We start from the raw sequence: 17759 nt of genomic DNA, 5'->3' as shown, positions 1-17759 counted from the left end.
CCAAAAAAAGAGCGCGTTAGCATATACTGCCCTTCCAATAGTCATTTGAAAAGCCCCGGGTTGCCAACCAGGGGCGCTTCGGCCACGTCTTTGTACAAATGAACTCTACGAAATGTTTTGAAACACACCAACAGAACAATAACATACATAAAGTGCACATTCTTCATGACACGACACGACAAGATATTGACTTGGGTGGCGAGTCGCCATTGAAAGGACAATCGACAACCATCCTCGCAGCAAGAACGTTCTACGAGCGAATTAGGGGGAGAGCCGACTAGATTACCTTTTTCCCATGCCTGATTTTGCCAAATCGAAAAGAACAGGACTGAGAACTTTGAGGAGCGAGTGGTTAGCAGAGTCTTCAGCGGATAAGCGTGATTATCTCTCCGCCTGCCAGGACACGAAAGGCCGAATGAGAGTCGACGTCGCTCTTATATGTGGTCTTGTGTCATTATCGCCGCCTGGCGGATGGAGGCTGAATGACGGAAGAGTGCTGGCTGGCTTTTCTAAGGGCATTCCTGATTGGCAGACGTTACATGGCAGCCGGTTGGGCGTAACCTCCCACCTCCCCCTTCTGTTGCTGTCGCTGCTGGTACTGATGATGGTGGTGACATCCTCCTTCCCCTCCTCCACCCCCCCTCATTTGCTCTCTCTCTCTCTCTCTCTCTCTCTCTCTCTCTCTCTCTCTCTCTCTCTCTCTCTCTCACACACACACACACCCACACACCGAGGCAGAATAGGATGGCTTGAGGCTGCAAAACACACTTGCGTGTGCCTGCCGCACTGAATTATGGTGAGTATAGCTTCCTTGACCTTCTTTGACAGGACGCGATGGCGTGACGGATGGAGGGCTGATGATGAAGGGAGGAATCGGTAGCATCTGTAGCTCGTCTCCGCGACGCGTCCGGCCCGCGAGTGCGTATCAAGTTAGCATCCCCCGCGCTAACGCTGGCAGTAGCTCGTGACTCATGCGCATCATTTCCCATCGCCGACCAAAACACGTCCGAGTACGCGATTAGCCAGTAAGACCATTTGAGAACCCAGTGTGGCAAAGTACCCGAATGCGGTGTTTGTCGCCGCCCACCAAAAGGGAGCGTTTCGGGAGCAAAGGCCCCACTTGGGGTCTCCGTGGCAACCGCAGCATCAGCTTCACGCCGAAGTTCCAAGTGTGACCTACTTAGCGTCAATGTCGCAGGGGGGGGGGGGGGGGTGGGGGGCATGTCGCTTCATTCTTCTCTTTGACAGGACGGAAAGTGATCCGAAAGAGGCGTCGGAGTCAAGGGCGGAGTTCGGGTAAACCCCAATCCCATTTGTCCGTGGACGCCATGTGGCAGCCCACCAAAGTCCGTTGGCTCGGCCCGGCGCGGAAAGCCTCGTAGCGGCGCCGTACCCCCACCGGGCGGCTCATGGCGACGCATCGACACTCTCCGGACAGCAGCAGCGAAGAGTGTACCGTGCTGGAGGCCCCGCCTCCTAAGGACACCTGCCCCCAACATGGGGGCAAGGTGAGTCGGTCCCCCCGTGGCCCCCGGGCCCCCGGCCCCCGAGGCCCGCTCCCCTTGCCCGTCCTGCATGACGTCTCGACCGCAGGTGTCCGAATACTGCTGGGCCTGCACGCGAGCGCTGTGCGGCGAGTGCGCGCCGGAGCACGGCGAGCACCCCAGGGCTTCTCTGGGCCAGGCTTTGGAGCGCTACCGGAACACCTTGGAGACGGGGATGAGGGCGGCCCGCGACAGGTGAGCAGAGACGGCCGGCGTGCGGCGTGCGCGACAGGGATCTGGACACTTTGTCACCTTGTGGTCTTCAGACTGCCCCAGCTTTCGGCCGCCGCTGTGGTGGTGGGGGAGATGGTCCAGCAGTTGACAAATCAGAGGGCAGCCATCGAGGAGGACATCTTGTCCAGCTTCGAAGACCTTCACAAGCAGTTGGACGTGAGGAAGAGTGTTCTTCTCATGGAGTTGGAGGTCACCTTTGGCCTGAAGCACAAGGTGATTGAAATGAAGCGTCCGCAGGGCAGAGCAGGGCAGAGTAGGGCAGAGCAGGGCAGAGCAGAGCGCTTCTCCAATTGGGGATTCGTCACGCCGCTGTGTTGAACACAGGTGCTCCAGTCTCAGTTGGAGAGCCTCCAGCAGGGAGAGGGCGCCGTGGAGTCGGCGTGCAACCACGCGCAGGAGCTCTTGGCCACAGACGCCGGCGCCGCCGCCAACCTGGAGGCGGAGCTGGAGGTCAAGGAGAAGCTGGAGGAGCTGGCCCGACGGGGCCCGTCCTGTCAGCCCGAGGAGAACGACCAACTGGACCTGATGCTGGAGACGGACGGACTGCGCAAGTGGATACACAACCTGGGCACCATCGTGACCACCAGGTAACGCCCAGTTGAAAGAGAGGGTGTGGCCTCCGGGTCAACTCCAGTAGACGGCCACCCGCCCGGTCCCAATCTGTTTCCTCAGTGCGGTGGCGAGCCAGAGCGAGGCCATGGGCGCCGGCCTGGAGCAGAGCACGGTGGGACTCCCTTCCTCCGTCACCATCGTCACCCGGGACAAGTCCGGAGGGGCGTGCAAGAGCGGGAACGCCGTCCTTTCAGCCGAGGTGGGGCCACGGCCGCCGGAGGCGGGCTCGCCCACCCCGCCCCGCCCCGCCCCGCCCCGCCCCCGACCTCCCTCACCGGGCAGAGGCTGAGCCGCTCTCGTGGTCACGGCAGGTGTTCACGCCCGACGGCAGCATCGTGGACGGCGAGATGGTGGACCACAAGAACGGAACGTACGAGTTTGTCTACGTGGTGCCCAAAGAGGGCGACTTTTCGCTGGCGCTGCGTCTCTACCAGCAACACATTAAAGGAAGTCCCTTCAAGCTAAATGTGGTCACGCCACAGGTGAGCAGCCCCCGGTCACTGAAAGGAGCCCCGTGGCTGTGGGATGGGGGCCTGTTAAAAGCGTGGCACTGGCGGCAGGTGTCGCCCTCCACCACCACCGTCACCACGCCCTCCAACTCGGCCGCCGCCACCGGCGCCAACGCCACGCCATCCACGGGCTCCTCCGAGGGCACCAAAAGGCGGGGCAAGTCCCCCGGCCAGAAGAAGAAGGGTTCCAAGAGGGCCAGTAGCGCCTTGGGGACGCCCCGCCGCAAGACCCAGAACCCCATCGAGGACGACCTGATCTTTCGGACGGGCACCAAGGGGCGCAACAAAGGCGAGTTCACCAATCTTCAAGGAGTGGCCTCGGCCGCCGCCAGCGGGAACATCCTGATCGCCGACAGCAACAACCAGTGTGTGCAGGTGACGGACGAGGCCGCCGTCTCCCGTTTGGGTACCTTTCGGAAGGTGGGCCACCGCGTGGGCCGCCACCCGGGCCCGATTTCTCAATCTCGGAGGGACCTTTCAGGTCTTTTCCGGCCGGGGCGAATTCAAGAGTCGATTTGGGCTGCGAGGACGCTCGCCGGGCCAACTGCAGCGGCCCACGGGCGTGGCCGTGCACGCCAGCGGCGACATCATCGTCGCCGACTACGACAACAAGTGGGTCAGCATCTTCTCGGCCGACGGCAAATTCAAGGTGAGCCGAGCGTCCGTCGAGCCGGTCATGGCCCGAAACCAAAGCTCGTTTCTTTCCTCTTTTCTTTTCTTTTTTTTTTCTTTCCTCACGCTCATTTTTACGACGCCAACGCAGGCCAAGCTAGGTGCGGGTCGGCTGATGGGACCCAAGGGCGTGTCGGTGGACCACGAGGGTCACGTCATCGTGGTGGACAACAAAGCCTGCACCGTCTTCATCTTCCAGCTGAGCGGAAAGCTGCTCACCAAGTTCGGGAGTCGCGGGAACGGAGACAAACAGTTTGCGGGTAAGGTGCCGACCGACGGCGGTCGGGAGGCGGGGCCCCCGACCCCCGACCGGCCGCTTCAACCTTCGCTCTCCCACGTCCCCAAGGTCCGCACTTTGCCGCCGTCAACAAGAACAACGAGATCATCGTGACCGACTTCCACAATCACTCCGTCAAGGTAAGGTGCTTTCTGAGGAATCGTTTTCCGAGAAGTGGCCCTCCCTCGGTGGTTCTTGTGGGTGGCCCCCCGCTACCGCCTGGCTAACCTCGGCTCCCCGCCAGGTGTTCTCGCCTCAAGGGGACTTCCTTCTCAAGTTTGGCTCCAACGGCGAAGGCAACGGGCAGTTCAACGCCCCCACGGGCGTGGCCGTGGACGCCGTCGGGAACATCATCGTCGCCGATTGGGGCAACAGCCGGATACAGGTGCGCCCCTCCGTGGCCTCGCCGTGCGGGCCCCCGGGTCCCCGGGTCAAGGAGCCTCCCTCTGGATCCCACCCGTGCAGGTTTTCGACGGCAGCGGCTCCTTCCTGTCCTACGTAAACACGTCGGCCGACCCCCTGTACGGGCCGCAGGGACTGGCCCTGACCCAGGACGGCAACGTGGTGGTGGCTGACTCGGGGAACCACTGCTTCAAGGTTTACCGCTACCTGCAGTGAGGGAGCCGGACGGAGGAAGATCCGGGAGGCGGCCGTCCAACACCCGCTCCACATTTGTCAAAGTCCAAGGCCCCCGGGCGGAAGGACGGTGGAGATATCCAATGCCAGTCCAATCCATGTCCTCCGTCCCGTCCATTCCATGTCATTCAATGCGGGTACGTATTCCGCCTCCCGCCCTCCGGGCGGGGGTTCGCTTCCCCGCTGACGTCCCCGGCATTGTGGGCTAAAGAGCCGAGCTGGCCTTCCCCGCGCAGACCCTTTAAAAGCCACCGCTTCCAGTTAGACGTCCCACGGGCTGGTGAAGATCATCTTCCTTTTGATTGTGTTCCATTGTGTGCATTGCAACTATCAAGTGCCAAAGCGTTGGGCTCATCTCTCCACGGGATGGATTGACCCCCTGGAAGTAGTCCTCTTAGAATGGCCACGGTGCACTATCGTGGTGGCCCAGCTCAATATCCGCCGTGCACTATAGTCTCCTCTCATCCCCATCGGGTCATCCCAATGCGACGCCATCTGCCGTCTTCAACGGTAACGAGCTAACGTCCGACGACTTCCCGGCCCGGGCCGTCACCGGCATCCGTTTGGCGGCATGTTTCCCCGAGCGACGATCGTACGGTGCCGGCGGCCGGGTCCACGCGCTCCGCTTTTAGCACGTGGGGCGACTCGGCTCAAAGTGTCCCCCACCTTGGCAAAGGGCGATTGGCCCAGAGACGCCGGTGTCCATTCAAAGAGCCCTCCCTTGAGCAGAAATGATTGATTGATCCGGGCATCTTTTCGTGCCGTCCAGAGCGCTTTGTGTTCCGTGGATTGTTTCTGGGTTGTACGTGTGAATGTTTTCTCTCTGCATGGCCATTTAATTATCAATAAATGAGATTCTTCATCCAACGGGAGCCTTACTTTGTCGGGGGCCGAGGCGCCCGTCACGGCAGCTCCAGCAGCCGGTGCTCCTCCAGGATGCGCTGGGTGGCGGCGTGGACCCCCCGCAGAGCCCGGGCCACCAGGCGCAGCGCGGGCTGGGCTTGGCGCCGACTCCGGGCGCACACCAGCCGCAGAAAGTAGTCCCGGTCGGGGAGGGCCAGAAAGACCAGCTCCGCCGCTTGGCGCAGCACCCACGGGTGGTGGGGGGCCAGCGCCACCTGGTAGGCGTCCCTGAAAGAGGCCAAAGGCGAGTTTAGGCGGGCCACGGTCACGGCGGACGGCCGGCCGGCTCAGGACACCGACCTGCCGATCTGGCCGGGCGTCTTGAGGCGTCCCTGTGGGTCGGGTGCCTGGCTCAGGCCGTCCAAGGTCAGGGTGATCCACAGCAGCGAGCGATGCAACCGCAGGAGAGTCCTGCATCCCGGAGGGCTCCGACCCGCTCGGAGCTCCGCCTCCGCCATGCCGCGCACCGAACGGTACGCCTGCAGAGAGAGAGAGAGAGAGGAGCACGGGAGGGGCCCGGCGGTCCGGCTCACGGTCGGCTAGTGGAGCCTCTCACCCCGCCGTCCGGCCCTTGCGCGGCAAGCAGCCGTCGGACTATGTCGGTTTTCTCCTTGACCTTCTCGGAGAAGAAGGAGACCACGGATCCCAGGGACTCCATGAAACTGTCCACGGGACGGCAATGCGCGGCGGGTTGAGCGCGGAACGCGGCGGGTCGAGCTCGGCGCCGCCACGCTACGGGACGTACGTGATCAGCTCATCCCAGCTCCGCAGGTAGGGCTCCAGCAGGACGTCGTTGGGAACCGAGACGCTGGACTTCAAAAAGTGGAGAAGGCGCCACGCCTGAAATGATTGGCCGGGGCACTCCCGCACCAGGGGCGGGGCTTCATCGGGCTCCGTCCGCCCGGGCTCAAACTGAAAGAGAGGAGGAATTTGACGTTGCTAAGCAAAAATATGTCTGTAGCGATGACGGGGTGCACGCTCCATCGTGTTCAAAGTTGCTGGTTTACAGTCTTTTTGTCTGTCCGGCACGGAGAGTGCGCAGGGTCACAGTCTCCGACGCCACCGCCATCTTGAGCTGCAGAGTACGCGCGGGGCGTTAATCCCGATCAAAAGTCAGTGGCGGCGGGGGGGGGCGGCGTCGGCCGGGCAAAGTGACTCACGAAGCCACACGGAGCTAAGGAAGACAAAGAGCGCCAAGAAGGCCGACAGGAGCAGGCAGCCAAGCGGCGCCCGACGTCCGAACGCTAGCATGGAGACAGGCCACGGCAAGAGACTGGAAAGACAAACACACGCACGGATCACCACGGGCACCTGGTGATAAGCGCCCTCGTCACCGCATGAACTTTGAGCTCAATCTTTGCTTCCGCTTGGACGGACGCCTTTGTACACACCCAGGGAATTGAACATTCGGGGTGAGGAGAAGAAGAAAAAAAAAGAACATTTTAGGAAAGACGCTTTGCCTTCGGCCATCGTACAAATTGACTCATGCGATGTGTCCGACCGTGGGTGAAAATCACCGGCGACCCGTGTACATTTCATACCTTGGACGGGGCGTTCCTTCCGGTGGTTAGTGACATCTCTGGGGTTTTGGGTTCAAATCCGGGCCGGGCCGGTCCACCCGCGTGGAGTTGATCACCCCGTTTCCTTTGTTTTGGATCCAGCAGCAGGCGAAAAATGAAAAGCTGAGAAGGTTCGACTTGACCTGTATGAACTTCGAGTGGAGTGTAATGACACGAGTGAAACACAGAGAGGCGCTGTGGGAAGTCCACGCATTGACGGAAACGAGGAAGGACATGTGACGTCACGTGCTTTCGCTTGAGTTGCCTCGCCGATTCTTTTTGGGGGATTTTAATGCGATCTTAGAGCCCCCAAGTCACAAAATGTTGGTGGTCAACAGACGGACTCTGGAAAGGATTTATTCAGCGGTAAAATTCCGGTTTTTGAAAAACACCATCTTTTGTTTTGTTGCGATTTCAACTCGGGAGCGACGAGCTCCGTCCTTCTCGAACGCTTGTCAGTCTACTCACCGGCAGATATTTTCTATTTTCTATGCATTTGACTGGCAACAAGTTGAAGGCGTCGGTGCTTAAATGCTTTCGTTATGCCTTTGTGTCAGCTCTTGTCCGCGCTGGTGCTCTTGTCCTGGTCCTACGTCATCTACGCCGGCAGGGTCGCAGGTCATTGGCTCCTGGAGAAGAGGACGGCCCACTACCTTCATGACTGACAGGTACCCGCTCTTTCTTTCATCTCCTTTGAAACAAACATGAGCAGGTGGCCATGGAAACCATGCACGTGCTTCTTTGTTTTGAATGCAGCTCTGATGTATTGTGTCACTAAAAGACCAGACCAGACGCCAGTTGAAGTTGAAGTGTGCCGCCGCCGCCGCCGCCACCGCCACGGGTCTGCTCAGATATGGAAATGGAAATGCTTAATAGAATGTGTGAGCAAGCTTCAGATGAGGGGGGACAATGTCCACTCCACACGAGTGGTCTTCTCTCCACGTCTAATTAAAAAGACGCTTTGCATCGCGTGCACCCAAACGGGCGCCAGCGTGAGTGATGTGAGCGGACAACGCAAAAACACTCTTGTCATGTTTATTGCGGGCCCACACTTAGCTAGCTAGCTAGCGTTTGTCAAAGCCGTCACATTGAGGCGCCGGGACGCTCGGCGGCCTGGAGCGCGCCCGGCAGCGAGAATCCAAACTGTCGCTCTCCGGGCGAGCCGCCGCCGTCGCCGGAGGTCTTCCCCTCCAGCCAGTAGGTCACCATGTCACCTTTCCCCTGAGGGGGGGGAGACCAGACGCTTGACTAAGTTTAAGGGCGGGCCGGTCCCGGAGACCAGACGGCTGACCTTGACCGGCAACGTTCCCCGACACGCCAGCGTGTAGCCGCCAATCTCTTCCAGCAGGTAAAAGACGCTGGCGCTGCACTGGATCTTCAACGCTGTGCGACACCAGAAGCTCGGTGGCGTACGGCGAGGGCGGAGACGAAGGCGGAGACAGTACCTAGGCTGGTGGACTCCATCCGAGAAGCCGTGTTTACCGTGTCGCCGAAGAGACAGTAGCGCGGCATCTTGGTGCCCACCACGCCCGCCACCACCGGACCTGAGCCGAGGGTTAGGGTTAGCTTTTGTGTCCCCCCCCCCCTCCAATTGCGCTTCCAATGTGACACCCACCCGAGTGGATCCCGGCGCGAATCTGCAGCCGCGTGTTGGCCTTGTGAGGGATGGCGAAGGTGCGGCACACGGCCACCAAGTCCAAAGCCATGCTGGCGATCTGGGAAGCGTGAAGGATGCCGTTCTCCCGGGGGACGCCCGACACCACCATGTCTGCGCAAGGGGACCACTGTAGACCGAGCGGCTAAGAAGAAAAAACACAAGCGGTGGCGGGTACTCACAGGCGTCGCCGATGGTTTCCACCTTGTAGACGTCGTAGTTGTCAATGATATCGTCGAAGGTGGTGTACAGCTTGTTCAGAAGGTCCACCACCTGGTACGGCGTGCTGCTGCCGGACAGCTGCGTGAACCCGACGATGTCGCTGCGCGCAAATGGAAAGGCTTGGAAATATGGCCGGCTCTCGGGCGGGCGTCCGCAAGGCGGGCGACCGCCGCCTTGCCGTCGGTGGGCCCCACCTGAAAAAGACGGTGGCGCTGACGTAGCTCTGGGCCTGCGACGGTTTGCCCTGCCGGAGGTCGTCGGCCACCTGCCGCGGGAGCATGCCTGCGAACGGACGCCGACCATGGACCCGTGGGTGGGCGCCGGGCGGGCGCTGGGCGGGCGCTGGACGGGCGCTGGGCGTCCGCGTGCGTTTGCTCCTTACTGTAGAGCAGCCTGTCCGTCTTCTGCTTCTCGTGCATCAGGTCTTGCGTCCGCTCGGCCACCAGCACTTCCAGGTGCTTGCTGTACTTCTCCATCTGAAAAAAAAAAGCGTGGGTCAATGATGCGGGGCGCCGGGCGCCAAGGTCGCCGCGTCCTACCAGATTCATCATCATGTCCACCGGACTGACTTTGACGGGGTTGATCCGGTAGACAAACTTCCTGATCTGTTCAAAAGTGGGCCGTTGCGCGGGATTTTGAGCGCCGCACCGTCGAATGAGCTGCGGGCGCAAAGAGGGGCGTCACCCCCGCCGGGCGGCTCCCCGCCGGGCGGCTCCCCGCCGGGTGACTCCCCGCCGGGTGGCTCCCCCACCTCCACGTAGTCGGCGGGACAGGGGCAGTTGTTGTGGGCTTTGCTGGAGATGAGCTCGGGCAGAGGTGGACAGCAAGAGCTTTCCAGGCTGGAATCATCCACCTGCACGCAAACAAAAGGCCAGGTGACGTCGGCCGCATGCCGACGAGTCCCGAGACCCGGCCAGCCTGCTGGCGAGCGTGCGCGCTTACCGGGACGGGGTCACTTCGCGTGGCGATCTCAAGCAAGATGATGGAAAAACTGAAGAAGGGAACACAAGTGTTAGGCTCCCGTGGCGCTCCCGTGGCGCTCCCGTGGCGCTCCCGTGGCGCTCCCGTGGCGCTCCCGTGGCGCTCCCTCCCAAGCGCCGCCTTGGCGTCCCGTGACCTGAAGACGTCTCCGGTCAGCGTGGGCTCGGCGTCGCCGTCTTGGAACTCGGGCGGCCTGTAGACTTCTCGGAGTCGCCGCTGATAGGGCGAGGGAGGCTCCGCCCCTTCCCCCCGGCGGTACACCCCCAGCCCGTAATCTGTCCAGACCGGCGGGACTTTCAGGTTCCCCGCAGACGGCCCCCACCCACCAACACACCCACCCACCCGTCCCCGGCCGGGAGTCTCACCGGTGATCTTGCACACCCAGCGGTCGTCCAGCACGCAGTTGGAGGACTTGAGGTGGCCGTGAGAGATGCGGTGCTGGTGGAGGTAGGCCATCCCTCTGGCCATGTCCACGGCGAAGGAGAACCTGGGAGGCTGTGGCGTCACGCCCCGCCCCCAAAGAAAGCTCCACGAGAAAGGGCGGGCCTGACCTGAAGCCCCAGTTGAGCGGGATCTCTTCGTTGAGCAGCACGTCGTTGAGACTCCCCTTGGGGCAGTACTCGGTCACTATGGCCACGTTGGGCGCTTGGACGCAGCCGCCGATGAACTTGCACAGGTTGGGATGGTCCAGCTCCCTGTTGGCACGCGGGTGGGCCGCCGATACAAAGGCCTTGGGCGGCGGCCCACGGCGGCGGCCCACGGCGGCGGCCCACGGCGGCGGCCCACGGCGGCGGCCCACGGCGGCGGCCCACGGCGGCGGCCCACGGCTTTCGGCCGCCTTTCTTACCTGACTTGCTTGACCTCCTGCCTGATGCTCTTGGACAGGGAGAAAGACTTGCCGGGGATCTTCTTGATGGCCACCGTCCGCCCGTCGCTGCGAGACAAGCACGTGGTGCGCTCTGGCCTCGGCCGTGCGCCAGCCCAAAAGGTCGAACGTGAAAAGGGCGGTCGTACTAGATCCCCGTGCAGGTGAAGGTGGTCTTCCCGCCGCCCGCTTGTCCCCCGCAGGAAGCCAGGGCCGTCACGCAGCTGCTATTGCTGTCGCCGTGTCCCGCCGGCGCCACCCCCGCCGCGCTAATCAAGCTGCTGGTGGTCACCCGCGCTCGATGATCTGCGGCGCCCGAGACGCCGTCTGGCCACGGTCTGTTGGGCCGCGCGGTCCAAGGAGGCAATATTTGCTACCTGACTTGATGTGGTCAAAATGGATGATCCAGCTCTCGTCCCACAGCAGTTTCTGCTGCTGATACCTCAGCCACTGAGCGAGCACACGGAAAGGAAGGGAAGGTCAGGAGCGCCGCCTCGGGGAGGGGGCGTCGGGAGCGCCAGAGTGGCCCGGCCCAATCTCACCGTGGCGGTCAGGACCAAGCAGAGGCAGAGCAGGCTCAGCGGCAGCCCCACGGCCACTTTGGCCCACGCCGTGACGGGGCACTGGCCGCAGTCGGCGGGACAGGTGGAGCACAGCTCGCCCTCCTGGCACTGGTCGTCGCCGCAGACTGTCAAAGGCGCCAAAAGGGCCCCAAAAAGGCATCAAAAAGTCACCGTCACGCCACGGCCGTGGCCTCCATGGGGACGCGGCGCACCTACTGTACCTGCGGAAGGCAGCACGGTGCTTTTGGCCTCCAGCGCCACCTGCATGCGACCCACTCGGATGTGAGCGATGAGCGAGGTCAGGCCCACGTGGAAGAGAACCACCTGCCGGATGCCCCCGATGAGTCCCGTCTTGGCCCGTCTTGGCCCGCCGGGCGCGGCGGCCCGCTCACCTTGGCGCTCCAGTTGCTCTGCGTCATCTTGCCCGAAGTGGAGATGGTGTGGGTGAAGATCTGGCCGTCGTCGGGAATCCACGGACCGCAGATGCTCTCCGAGGCCTGTCCCGGGAGAGTGAACGGGGACCCGCGGAGCGCCGGCCACCGTGGCTTACCATGTGTCCCAGCGGGCAGGAGTGCACGTTGGCGTGATGAATGCAACAGTTTTCACCGTCGGCGTCTTTCCAGTCGGCGGGACACTCGTGCTCTTGGCAGAACCTGCGAGCGTCCTCGGCGCCCTCTATGGAACTGAACCAATCCGCAACCAGTTTTTTTTTCTTTCTTTCTAGCCCGGGCCCGGCAGAGCGGGACCCGTCGGGGTCGCTACCTGCGAGGAAAGATGTCGTTGTCCACGGCCCAGCCGTAGAAGGAGTCTCGCGCGGACACCGAGTAGACGACGGAAAACACCTGGCCGCTTCTCACCGTCTCGGGAGGCCGCAGCACCCACGCCATCTCCAGACCTGCGGGGCGGCCAAGTCGGCGTGACTGGCCCGGTCGCGCTCGGGCGCCGCACGCACGCCCGCTTACCTCCGCAGCCGATCATGTTGGAGTCGTCGGGGCGTTCCAGGGGCCAACAGTCGTACTCGCTGTTGTCCAGGTCGTGCCAGGAAGATGCGCACACCTGCGGCGGCTGGAAATTCAGGCGGGCGGGACGCAATGTGAAAACTACCCGTCCCGGCTTCCAATCTCACCCAGAAGACGGCCAAGCAAAAGATGCCTTTCATGACGGACAGAAGCCAGCCGGAGGAGGAGGAGGAGGACTGGTCGGGTCTGGTCTCTGCGCCCGAGTGAGCGTCTGGCGGCCAAACAGACACAGCACCTCTCTTTTCAGTGCCAGGGCGAGCGAGAGAAAGAGCGCTCTCTGCTGCTGGGCGCCGGTAGTATGCGGCGGCTCTCCGCACTTGGATGGAGTCTGGAGCGTTTCCTCAGTGTTCACCGAGTCCTCAAGTTGGAGCCTGGTCACAGATGGGAGCTGCACCGCTGAAGAAAAGGAATGGAGGAAAAGGCCCGTTAGTAGCGGGTCTCATTTGCCACAGCCTGAGGGCTAATGAGAACGCATTTGCCAGCATAAAAAAACCCTCAATCACCCCCCCCCCCCAAATGAGGGAGACATGCACCGACCGGCGCGACTCTATTATGGCCCGAGGCGAGCGTGCAAAGGATAACCACTGTGATTAAGCTTAATGACAGCGTTGCAAGAGTGGGAGAGGTCAATTGTTGTCTTCCCGCCACTCGCAAGCAAGCCGGTCCCAAATGAGCCTTTGATTGTGGCGGACTATAGTCGGCTGGAACTTCTCGGCAGCCGTGGTGGAAAAAATGATTTCCGCTCTAGGACTTATTTGTTTTCCTAAAATGACAAGGCGTCGCCCTGCATGACAAAGCAAGTATTAAGTTTGATCTGGAGAGTGAGCTCATCTCCGGCGCTAAACTAAATGAAAAGGAGTGATAATGACACTTCCGAGGTGTGTGTGTGTGTGTCTGGGTGTGTGTGTGTGTGTGTGTGCGTGCGGGCGTGCGTGCAATGCTGCCGTCGTATACAATTTGGTCTTTCTTCTTTAGCTGATTCTGCTGACCGGCTTGACTTTGACCGTCGGTGGCTCAAGTGGGAGCTGGCATTCATTCAATGGCAACGTTCACCACCCCCACCCGCCCGACCGGGCGGGCGGGACACTCCATTGGTGAGGGTGACGGCCCACCACGGAGGGAGGTGGTCTCTTGTCCCGTCTGGTGTAAAGTGGAGCACATTCCCGCCGCTCGCTGATGAATGGCACTTGCTTAAATGTTTCCACTTGACGAGCGTCCCCACATGGAAAGCGCCACTTTCCTCCCGTCAATCTGACGTCGATCTGGTGACTTAAGTCTTCCACCTCCGTGCGTGGTCACCAATTTCTGGCCGGCCCCCCATTTGGCCCGTCACGTGGACGGTCTTTGCCAAGGCCGTCTGGGATTTTGACGGCCCGCCGGGGGTCCCCCGCTCGCCGGGGCGCCGTCTCAAATGGGCCCCTTCCCGGCCGACGGGGTCCACGGTCACCGCCACGGACGGGCCGAGCCCGTCGTAGGCGTTCCGTTCCGCCCGTGTAATTGAGGTTCAGGATGATGTCACAAATTCCACCTTTCCGTTGCCACGTGTGCATGGCGGCACGAGGTGATGGCCGCTACCTTTTCAGCAAATACAAATGATGGCCAGCACGGGCACCAACCTGTCCGGTGGTGGGGGGTGGGGGGGGGGACCACCGGGAGCCCCCCGGGGCTTGGGCTGGGCCGGCACTTTGAATCCAACCACGTGATTGGACGTGCGAGGGAAGGAGTTCCACCCGAGAGTGGCGGCACGTTGATGGAAAAGCTAATCTAGTTTTCCTCTGTGTCACCGATGTGCAAAAAAAAAAACAATTAGAGCAGCACCCCCCCCCCCCCTTTCCAGGTCGCCTTTAAAAGGGCCTCGGGCGGGCGGTAGGCCACCGCAGGAGGAGAAAGGACAGCGTGGGTGTGTCTCCAGCTAAAAGTGGCTGCCGTCCGTCCCACCCGCACGCACGAGGCTCACATGCCAACGCGCCTCACCTGTCCAGGTAAGAGTCCTTTGCCGCTTTCCGTTTGCCATCGGCGTGCCCTGCCACCTGGTTCGAGCCGCCGTTTTTTTGTTTTTTTTTTAACTCCTACCCGACGGCGTCATGGTTCTGTCATTTGTGGGACGACAGTTTGGACACTAATATTAGCCTTTTTTTCCTCCCTGGCCCCCGGGGCTGGCTCACCCCAATCCACTTGACTGGCAGAAAAGAGGGGGGGGGGGGGGGTTCCCACGTGAGGGATGTGGGGCCGGCCAAACGAGTGGGAAAAGCTGAGTGGCCGTTGACATTCAGACCGGCACGGGCAGCACGGGCAGCACGGCTGGCATTTTCCTTGACAATTGCAACTGTGAATGAGCGCTGTCGCCGGGCAAACCATTTTTCTCCCCCTTCGACACGCAGCCAGGTGTTCTGGGGGTCCCATCCGGTCCTCTGGCTCTCGGCGAAGGCGTTTGGACGACGACGACGACGGTGGCCGATGTCGCGGCCCGCCACCTTGGGCCTCTGCCTGCTGGCGGTGCCGGCCATGTCGCTGCTGCTCTCGTCCCCGAGCGGCCACGGTGGCGACAAGGCGGCCAAGCCGGCGCCCGGCTGCCACCTCCACGGTGAGTCCTCTCCGCCCGCGTCCACGTCCCGGGCCGTCCACGTCCAAAGTCCGACCTTTGCGCCCGGCAGCGTTCAACGTGAGCGTCCGCAGCGACCGGCGGGGCACCTGTCGGGGGACCCGTCTGGTGCACGCCTGCGTGGGTTACTGCGAGTCGGGCGCCTTCCCTTCCAGGTACTCTGTGCTGGCCGCCTCCAACTTCACCCGCAACGTCACGTCTGCGTCCAGCTGCTGCACCATCGGCGAGGAGGCCAAGGTGAGTGGCGGTGAGCGGCGGTGAGCGGCGGTGAGCGGCCGGTTCTATTTCTCCGTCTCACCCGCCGCGCTCGGCCAGGTCAAAGTGCGCTTGGAGTGTCCCGGGGGGCGGAGCCACGACGACTTGGAGATGGTGACGGCCAAAGCCTGCCGCTGCGCCATGTGCCGCGCGTCCCGCTACTGAGCCGCCGCCGTCGGACGCCGTCCACGCCGCCATCGGACGCCGTCCACGCCGCCGACAAAGGCCTCGCCCCGGAAGAATGTCAAGTATACTCACAAGGTCCAGATCGGACGCTGTCGCCGCCACGGACGTCGGCCGACGTCCAATCGTCTTCCCGGGAGGCGTCGGGCGCCACTTGCCACGAGTGGGAGGTTGTGGAAAGGTGCCCGGCTTTCGGTAGTAGACATCCCATCTGCTGCCGGGCGGCGGCCAGTGATTGGAAGCCGTTGAAATGTCTGTCGTAGAAAGCCAGAGATGTCTTGATTTTGTCGTCATTAAAAAAAAAGGTTTTGAGAAAGTCGCATTCTTGCCATTATTTGATACGGTACGATACAAAATAGTGGCGCCGTCTCGTAGTTGAAGCAACTTACTTCAAGCGGAAATGACTTGAAATGAGGAAGCACTGCAATCAAGGTCGGCATTTTTCAAATCTGCCGTGTGGTGTCACGCTCAAAAGTAGCACGAGAAGGAAGCACACCTGGAAAGTCGCTGGTGGAAATTTGTGGCAAAATGACATTTGTAGATGACGTGGAAAGGCGTCCGTCCTACCGTACAATTCGTTGGCTCCGCGTGGCCGGCCGGCCGGCCGGCAGCACGGTGTCTCGCCGAGTCTTCCCATAACGACGGAGGGGGGACAAGTTTGGCGGGCGGGGAGCACCCGGAAACTCTTCCGACGTCACGTGACGTCATACCTTCCGACCGATCGGCCGGGCGGCGCGTTCGGGGCACATCATGTAATCGGACTTGATTCCCCGCGGGGTTGGCGTGCGCATGAAAGACGGAGGCAAAGTGGCGGTGGGATTGGCAAGCTTTTATTGAGCGCTTCCGTCACAAGCTCTCGCACTCGCTGTCCAGGGTGGTGCACACGGCGCAGTGGCACCGAAGAGCCACCGGGTAGTGGTACAGAGGCGAGACGGCGGGCTGGCAGGCGGGCAGACGCACGCTGGCGTAGCGGGTCAGCGCGTACGTGCAGACGCGGTGGTGCCGGTGGACGTAGGGCGGTTCCGGGAGCGGCTTCTGCCAAGAGCAGCACAGCCGTGGCATCCCTTGGCGACAGAGGCGACGGCATGGCTTACCTCCCAGGTGTGACAGCGCCCCCAGCAGGCATCGGTGGTGACCCGCAGCCCTTTGCAGCCCGGCTTCTGTGCCACGAAAGAAAAGTCCCGCACGGCGCAACCACGGAAGCCCTGGAGCGCTCCCGTGGCGGTGGTCCCGGCGGCGGTGGTCCCGGCGGCGGTGGTCCCGGCGGCGGTGGCCCCGGCGAGCCGCATCTCTGCGCCCCACGGCGGGCCGAGCGGCGCCAACAAGAGGAGGAGCGCCACCACCAGCATGCTTGGCAGACAAACCTACAAGTCACTCGTAGCAGTGAACTCACAAACCATGACGCCTTCTCTCTGGGGTTTAGCTCGGGGTTATTTGCGGATGTAAAAAAAGCAGCAAGAAAAAGTTGCTCACCTGCATAGGGTGGCCTCGTGTGCACACTGAAGCCGCTGGGAATCCGTCACCCAGTCAAATGGGAAGTGGGAGGCACGTCTTTGATAGCCACTCCCCCATTTTTTGTCATGGGAGCGGGCACGGACACTCTGACATCATCATCATCATTGCAATGCCTCCTGGAAAATGCTCCCAGTGGTCGAGGCACGCACGCACGCAGTGAGCCGGCAGGTCTGCTCGAATGCCTTCCAAATGAATCGGGCAGGAGGCTCCCATTGGCCCCCAGGCAAAACAAGCCAAAACAAGCCAAGACCCCGTCCCAGAGCGAAAACTCCCATGCCGGCCGGGTCAAAGACAGACGACGGACGTCAATGGACTTCAATGAGTACACGTACAGGTGGCACGGCTGAAAGGAAGGAGTGGACTAGAATGAACATGAGCATGCCAAAATGACTTAACGTCATTAAAGTAAACACGACAAAAACATCCGGTTGCCAAGACGGGGGAGAAAGCATGGCTTCCTCGCCAACGGTTTGATAGTCCTAGTTGAAGCGCCCTTTACCAGAAATAGGTGACCTTGCTGACCTCCTGTGGTAGTACTGAGGCATTGCACCCAGCAATGGCTTTCCAACCAACGGTTTCTATCGTTCTTTTTTGAAATGGCCTTTACCTGACACATGTTGACTTGTTGCCTTCCTTCTTGTGGTGGTATCCAAGCACTGCAACCATCAATGGTTTACTATCACAGCATACTTTGGACATGCTATTCTATGAACCTCCCGTGCTGGGGCAGAAAAAAGAAGACAACGCTTACGATTTTTGCATTGACCTAAATAGGAATTGAGCGGAGAGTTTCTTACTTTTGTCGACGACCGGGAGGGCCGTGGGGGGGTGTTATACTAAAGTCTAGTAACTAGACGGACGTCGGCCAAACACTCCCCGTCAAGCCTCGCAGCCTCTTCATGCTTGATAATAATTGACGTCGCTCTGATGTCATCGGAAAGCGCCGGAGAAATT

At 61.3% G+C, this 17759-nt stretch overlaps 5 protein-coding genes and 1 long non-coding RNA gene across 9 annotated transcripts; 3 read left to right on the top strand and 3 right to left on the bottom strand.

The window, feature by feature from the left end:
• The first annotated feature begins 668 nt into the window (after positions 1 to 668).
• Positions 669 to 5351, top strand: LOC144213247 (tripartite motif-containing protein 2-like). The gene is made up of 13 exons (XM_077741595.1): positions 669 to 796; positions 1249 to 1508; positions 1594 to 1739; positions 1811 to 1991; positions 2103 to 2365; positions 2451 to 2589; positions 2702 to 2872; positions 2951 to 3274; positions 3381 to 3548; positions 3663 to 3831; positions 3918 to 3988; positions 4093 to 4233; positions 4314 to 5351. The coding sequence occupies exons 2-13, from the start codon at positions 1410 to 1412 to the stop codon at positions 4464 to 4466; spliced, it is 2025 nt and encodes a 674-aa protein (XP_077597721.1). The 5' UTR covers positions 669 to 796; positions 1249 to 1409; the 3' UTR covers positions 4467 to 5351.
• Positions 1568 to 7523, bottom strand: LOC144213248 (ceramide-1-phosphate transfer protein-like). Of its 2 annotated transcripts, none has more exons than XM_077741597.1 (7): positions 6929 to 7523; positions 6548 to 6660; positions 6395 to 6462; positions 6133 to 6299; positions 5944 to 6049; positions 5688 to 5866; positions 1568 to 5615 (listed from the first exon to the last, which is right to left on the bottom strand). In XM_077741597.1, exons 2-7 carry the CDS (start codon positions 6636 to 6638, stop codon positions 5387 to 5389), a joined length of 840 nt encoding a protein of 279 aa, XP_077597723.1. In that variant the 5' UTR covers positions 6639 to 6660; positions 6929 to 7523; the 3' UTR covers positions 1568 to 5386. The 2 variants fall into 2 exon arrangements, with proteins under 2 accessions (XP_077597723.1, XP_077597722.1); XM_077741596.1 differs by having other exon boundaries at positions 6548 to 6766; positions 6929 to 7522.
• LOC144213251 (uncharacterized) lies at positions 7144 to 7969 on the top strand. The gene is made up of 3 exons (XR_013329927.1): positions 7144 to 7312; positions 7504 to 7614; positions 7703 to 7969. It is a non-coding gene; the product is annotated as an uncharacterized LOC144213251 (long non-coding RNA).
• Positions 7780 to 14337, bottom strand: LOC144213246 (atrial natriuretic peptide receptor 2). Of its 2 annotated transcripts, XM_077741594.1 has the most exons (24): positions 14225 to 14337; positions 12358 to 12646; positions 12194 to 12287; positions 11994 to 12126; positions 11782 to 11914; positions 11624 to 11728; positions 11453 to 11555; positions 11211 to 11356; positions 11046 to 11118; positions 10818 to 10974; positions 10651 to 10737; positions 10355 to 10498; positions 10169 to 10290; positions 9940 to 10078; positions 9765 to 9813; positions 9574 to 9675; positions 9362 to 9481; positions 9205 to 9298; positions 9017 to 9104; positions 8783 to 8922; positions 8562 to 8714; positions 8392 to 8490; positions 8238 to 8329; positions 7785 to 8167 (listed from the first exon to the last, which is right to left on the bottom strand). In XM_077741594.1, exons 2-24 carry the CDS (start codon positions 12388 to 12390, stop codon positions 8030 to 8032), a joined length of 2544 nt encoding a protein of 847 aa, XP_077597720.1. In that variant the 5' UTR covers positions 12391 to 12646; positions 14225 to 14337; the 3' UTR covers positions 7785 to 8029. The 2 variants fall into 2 exon arrangements, with proteins under 2 accessions (XP_077597719.1, XP_077597720.1); XM_077741593.1 differs by having other exon boundaries at positions 7780 to 8167; positions 9765 to 10078.
• A 542-nt stretch (positions 14338 to 14879) lies between these two features.
• On the top strand, positions 14880 to 15386 carry gpha2 (glycoprotein hormone subunit alpha 2; the record flags this gene model as incomplete). Its single annotated transcript, XM_077742692.1, has 2 exons — positions 14880 to 15089; positions 15168 to 15386. Coding segments are annotated over 2 exons (315 nt in total), but the record flags the coding sequence as incomplete, so codon positions are not given.
• A 43-nt stretch (positions 15387 to 15429) lies between these two features.
• Positions 15430 to 17748, bottom strand: gphb5 (glycoprotein hormone subunit beta 5). Of its 2 annotated transcripts, none has more exons than XM_077741598.1 (6): positions 17603 to 17748; positions 17413 to 17526; positions 16764 to 17148; positions 16385 to 16654; positions 15680 to 16325; positions 15430 to 15544 (listed from the first exon to the last, which is right to left on the bottom strand). In XM_077741598.1, exons 3-5 carry the CDS (start codon positions 16767 to 16769, stop codon positions 16137 to 16139), a joined length of 465 nt encoding a protein of 154 aa, XP_077597724.1. In that variant the 5' UTR covers positions 16770 to 17148; positions 17413 to 17526; positions 17603 to 17748; the 3' UTR covers positions 15430 to 15544; positions 15680 to 16136. The 2 variants fall into 2 exon arrangements, with proteins under 2 accessions (XP_077597724.1, XP_077597725.1); XM_077741599.1 differs by having other exon boundaries at positions 16385 to 16640.
• Between the last annotated feature and the right edge of the window lie 11 nt (positions 17749 to 17759).

Source organism: Stigmatopora nigra, chromosome 20 (assembly GCF_051989575.1).
Source record: "Stigmatopora nigra isolate UIUO_SnigA chromosome 20, RoL_Snig_1.1, whole genome shotgun sequence".
NCBI lineage: Eukaryota > Metazoa > Chordata > Actinopteri > Syngnathiformes > Syngnathidae > Stigmatopora > Stigmatopora nigra.
Note: the sequence above shows the minus strand (reverse complement) of the source record. Positions and strands in the feature narration are given on the sequence as shown.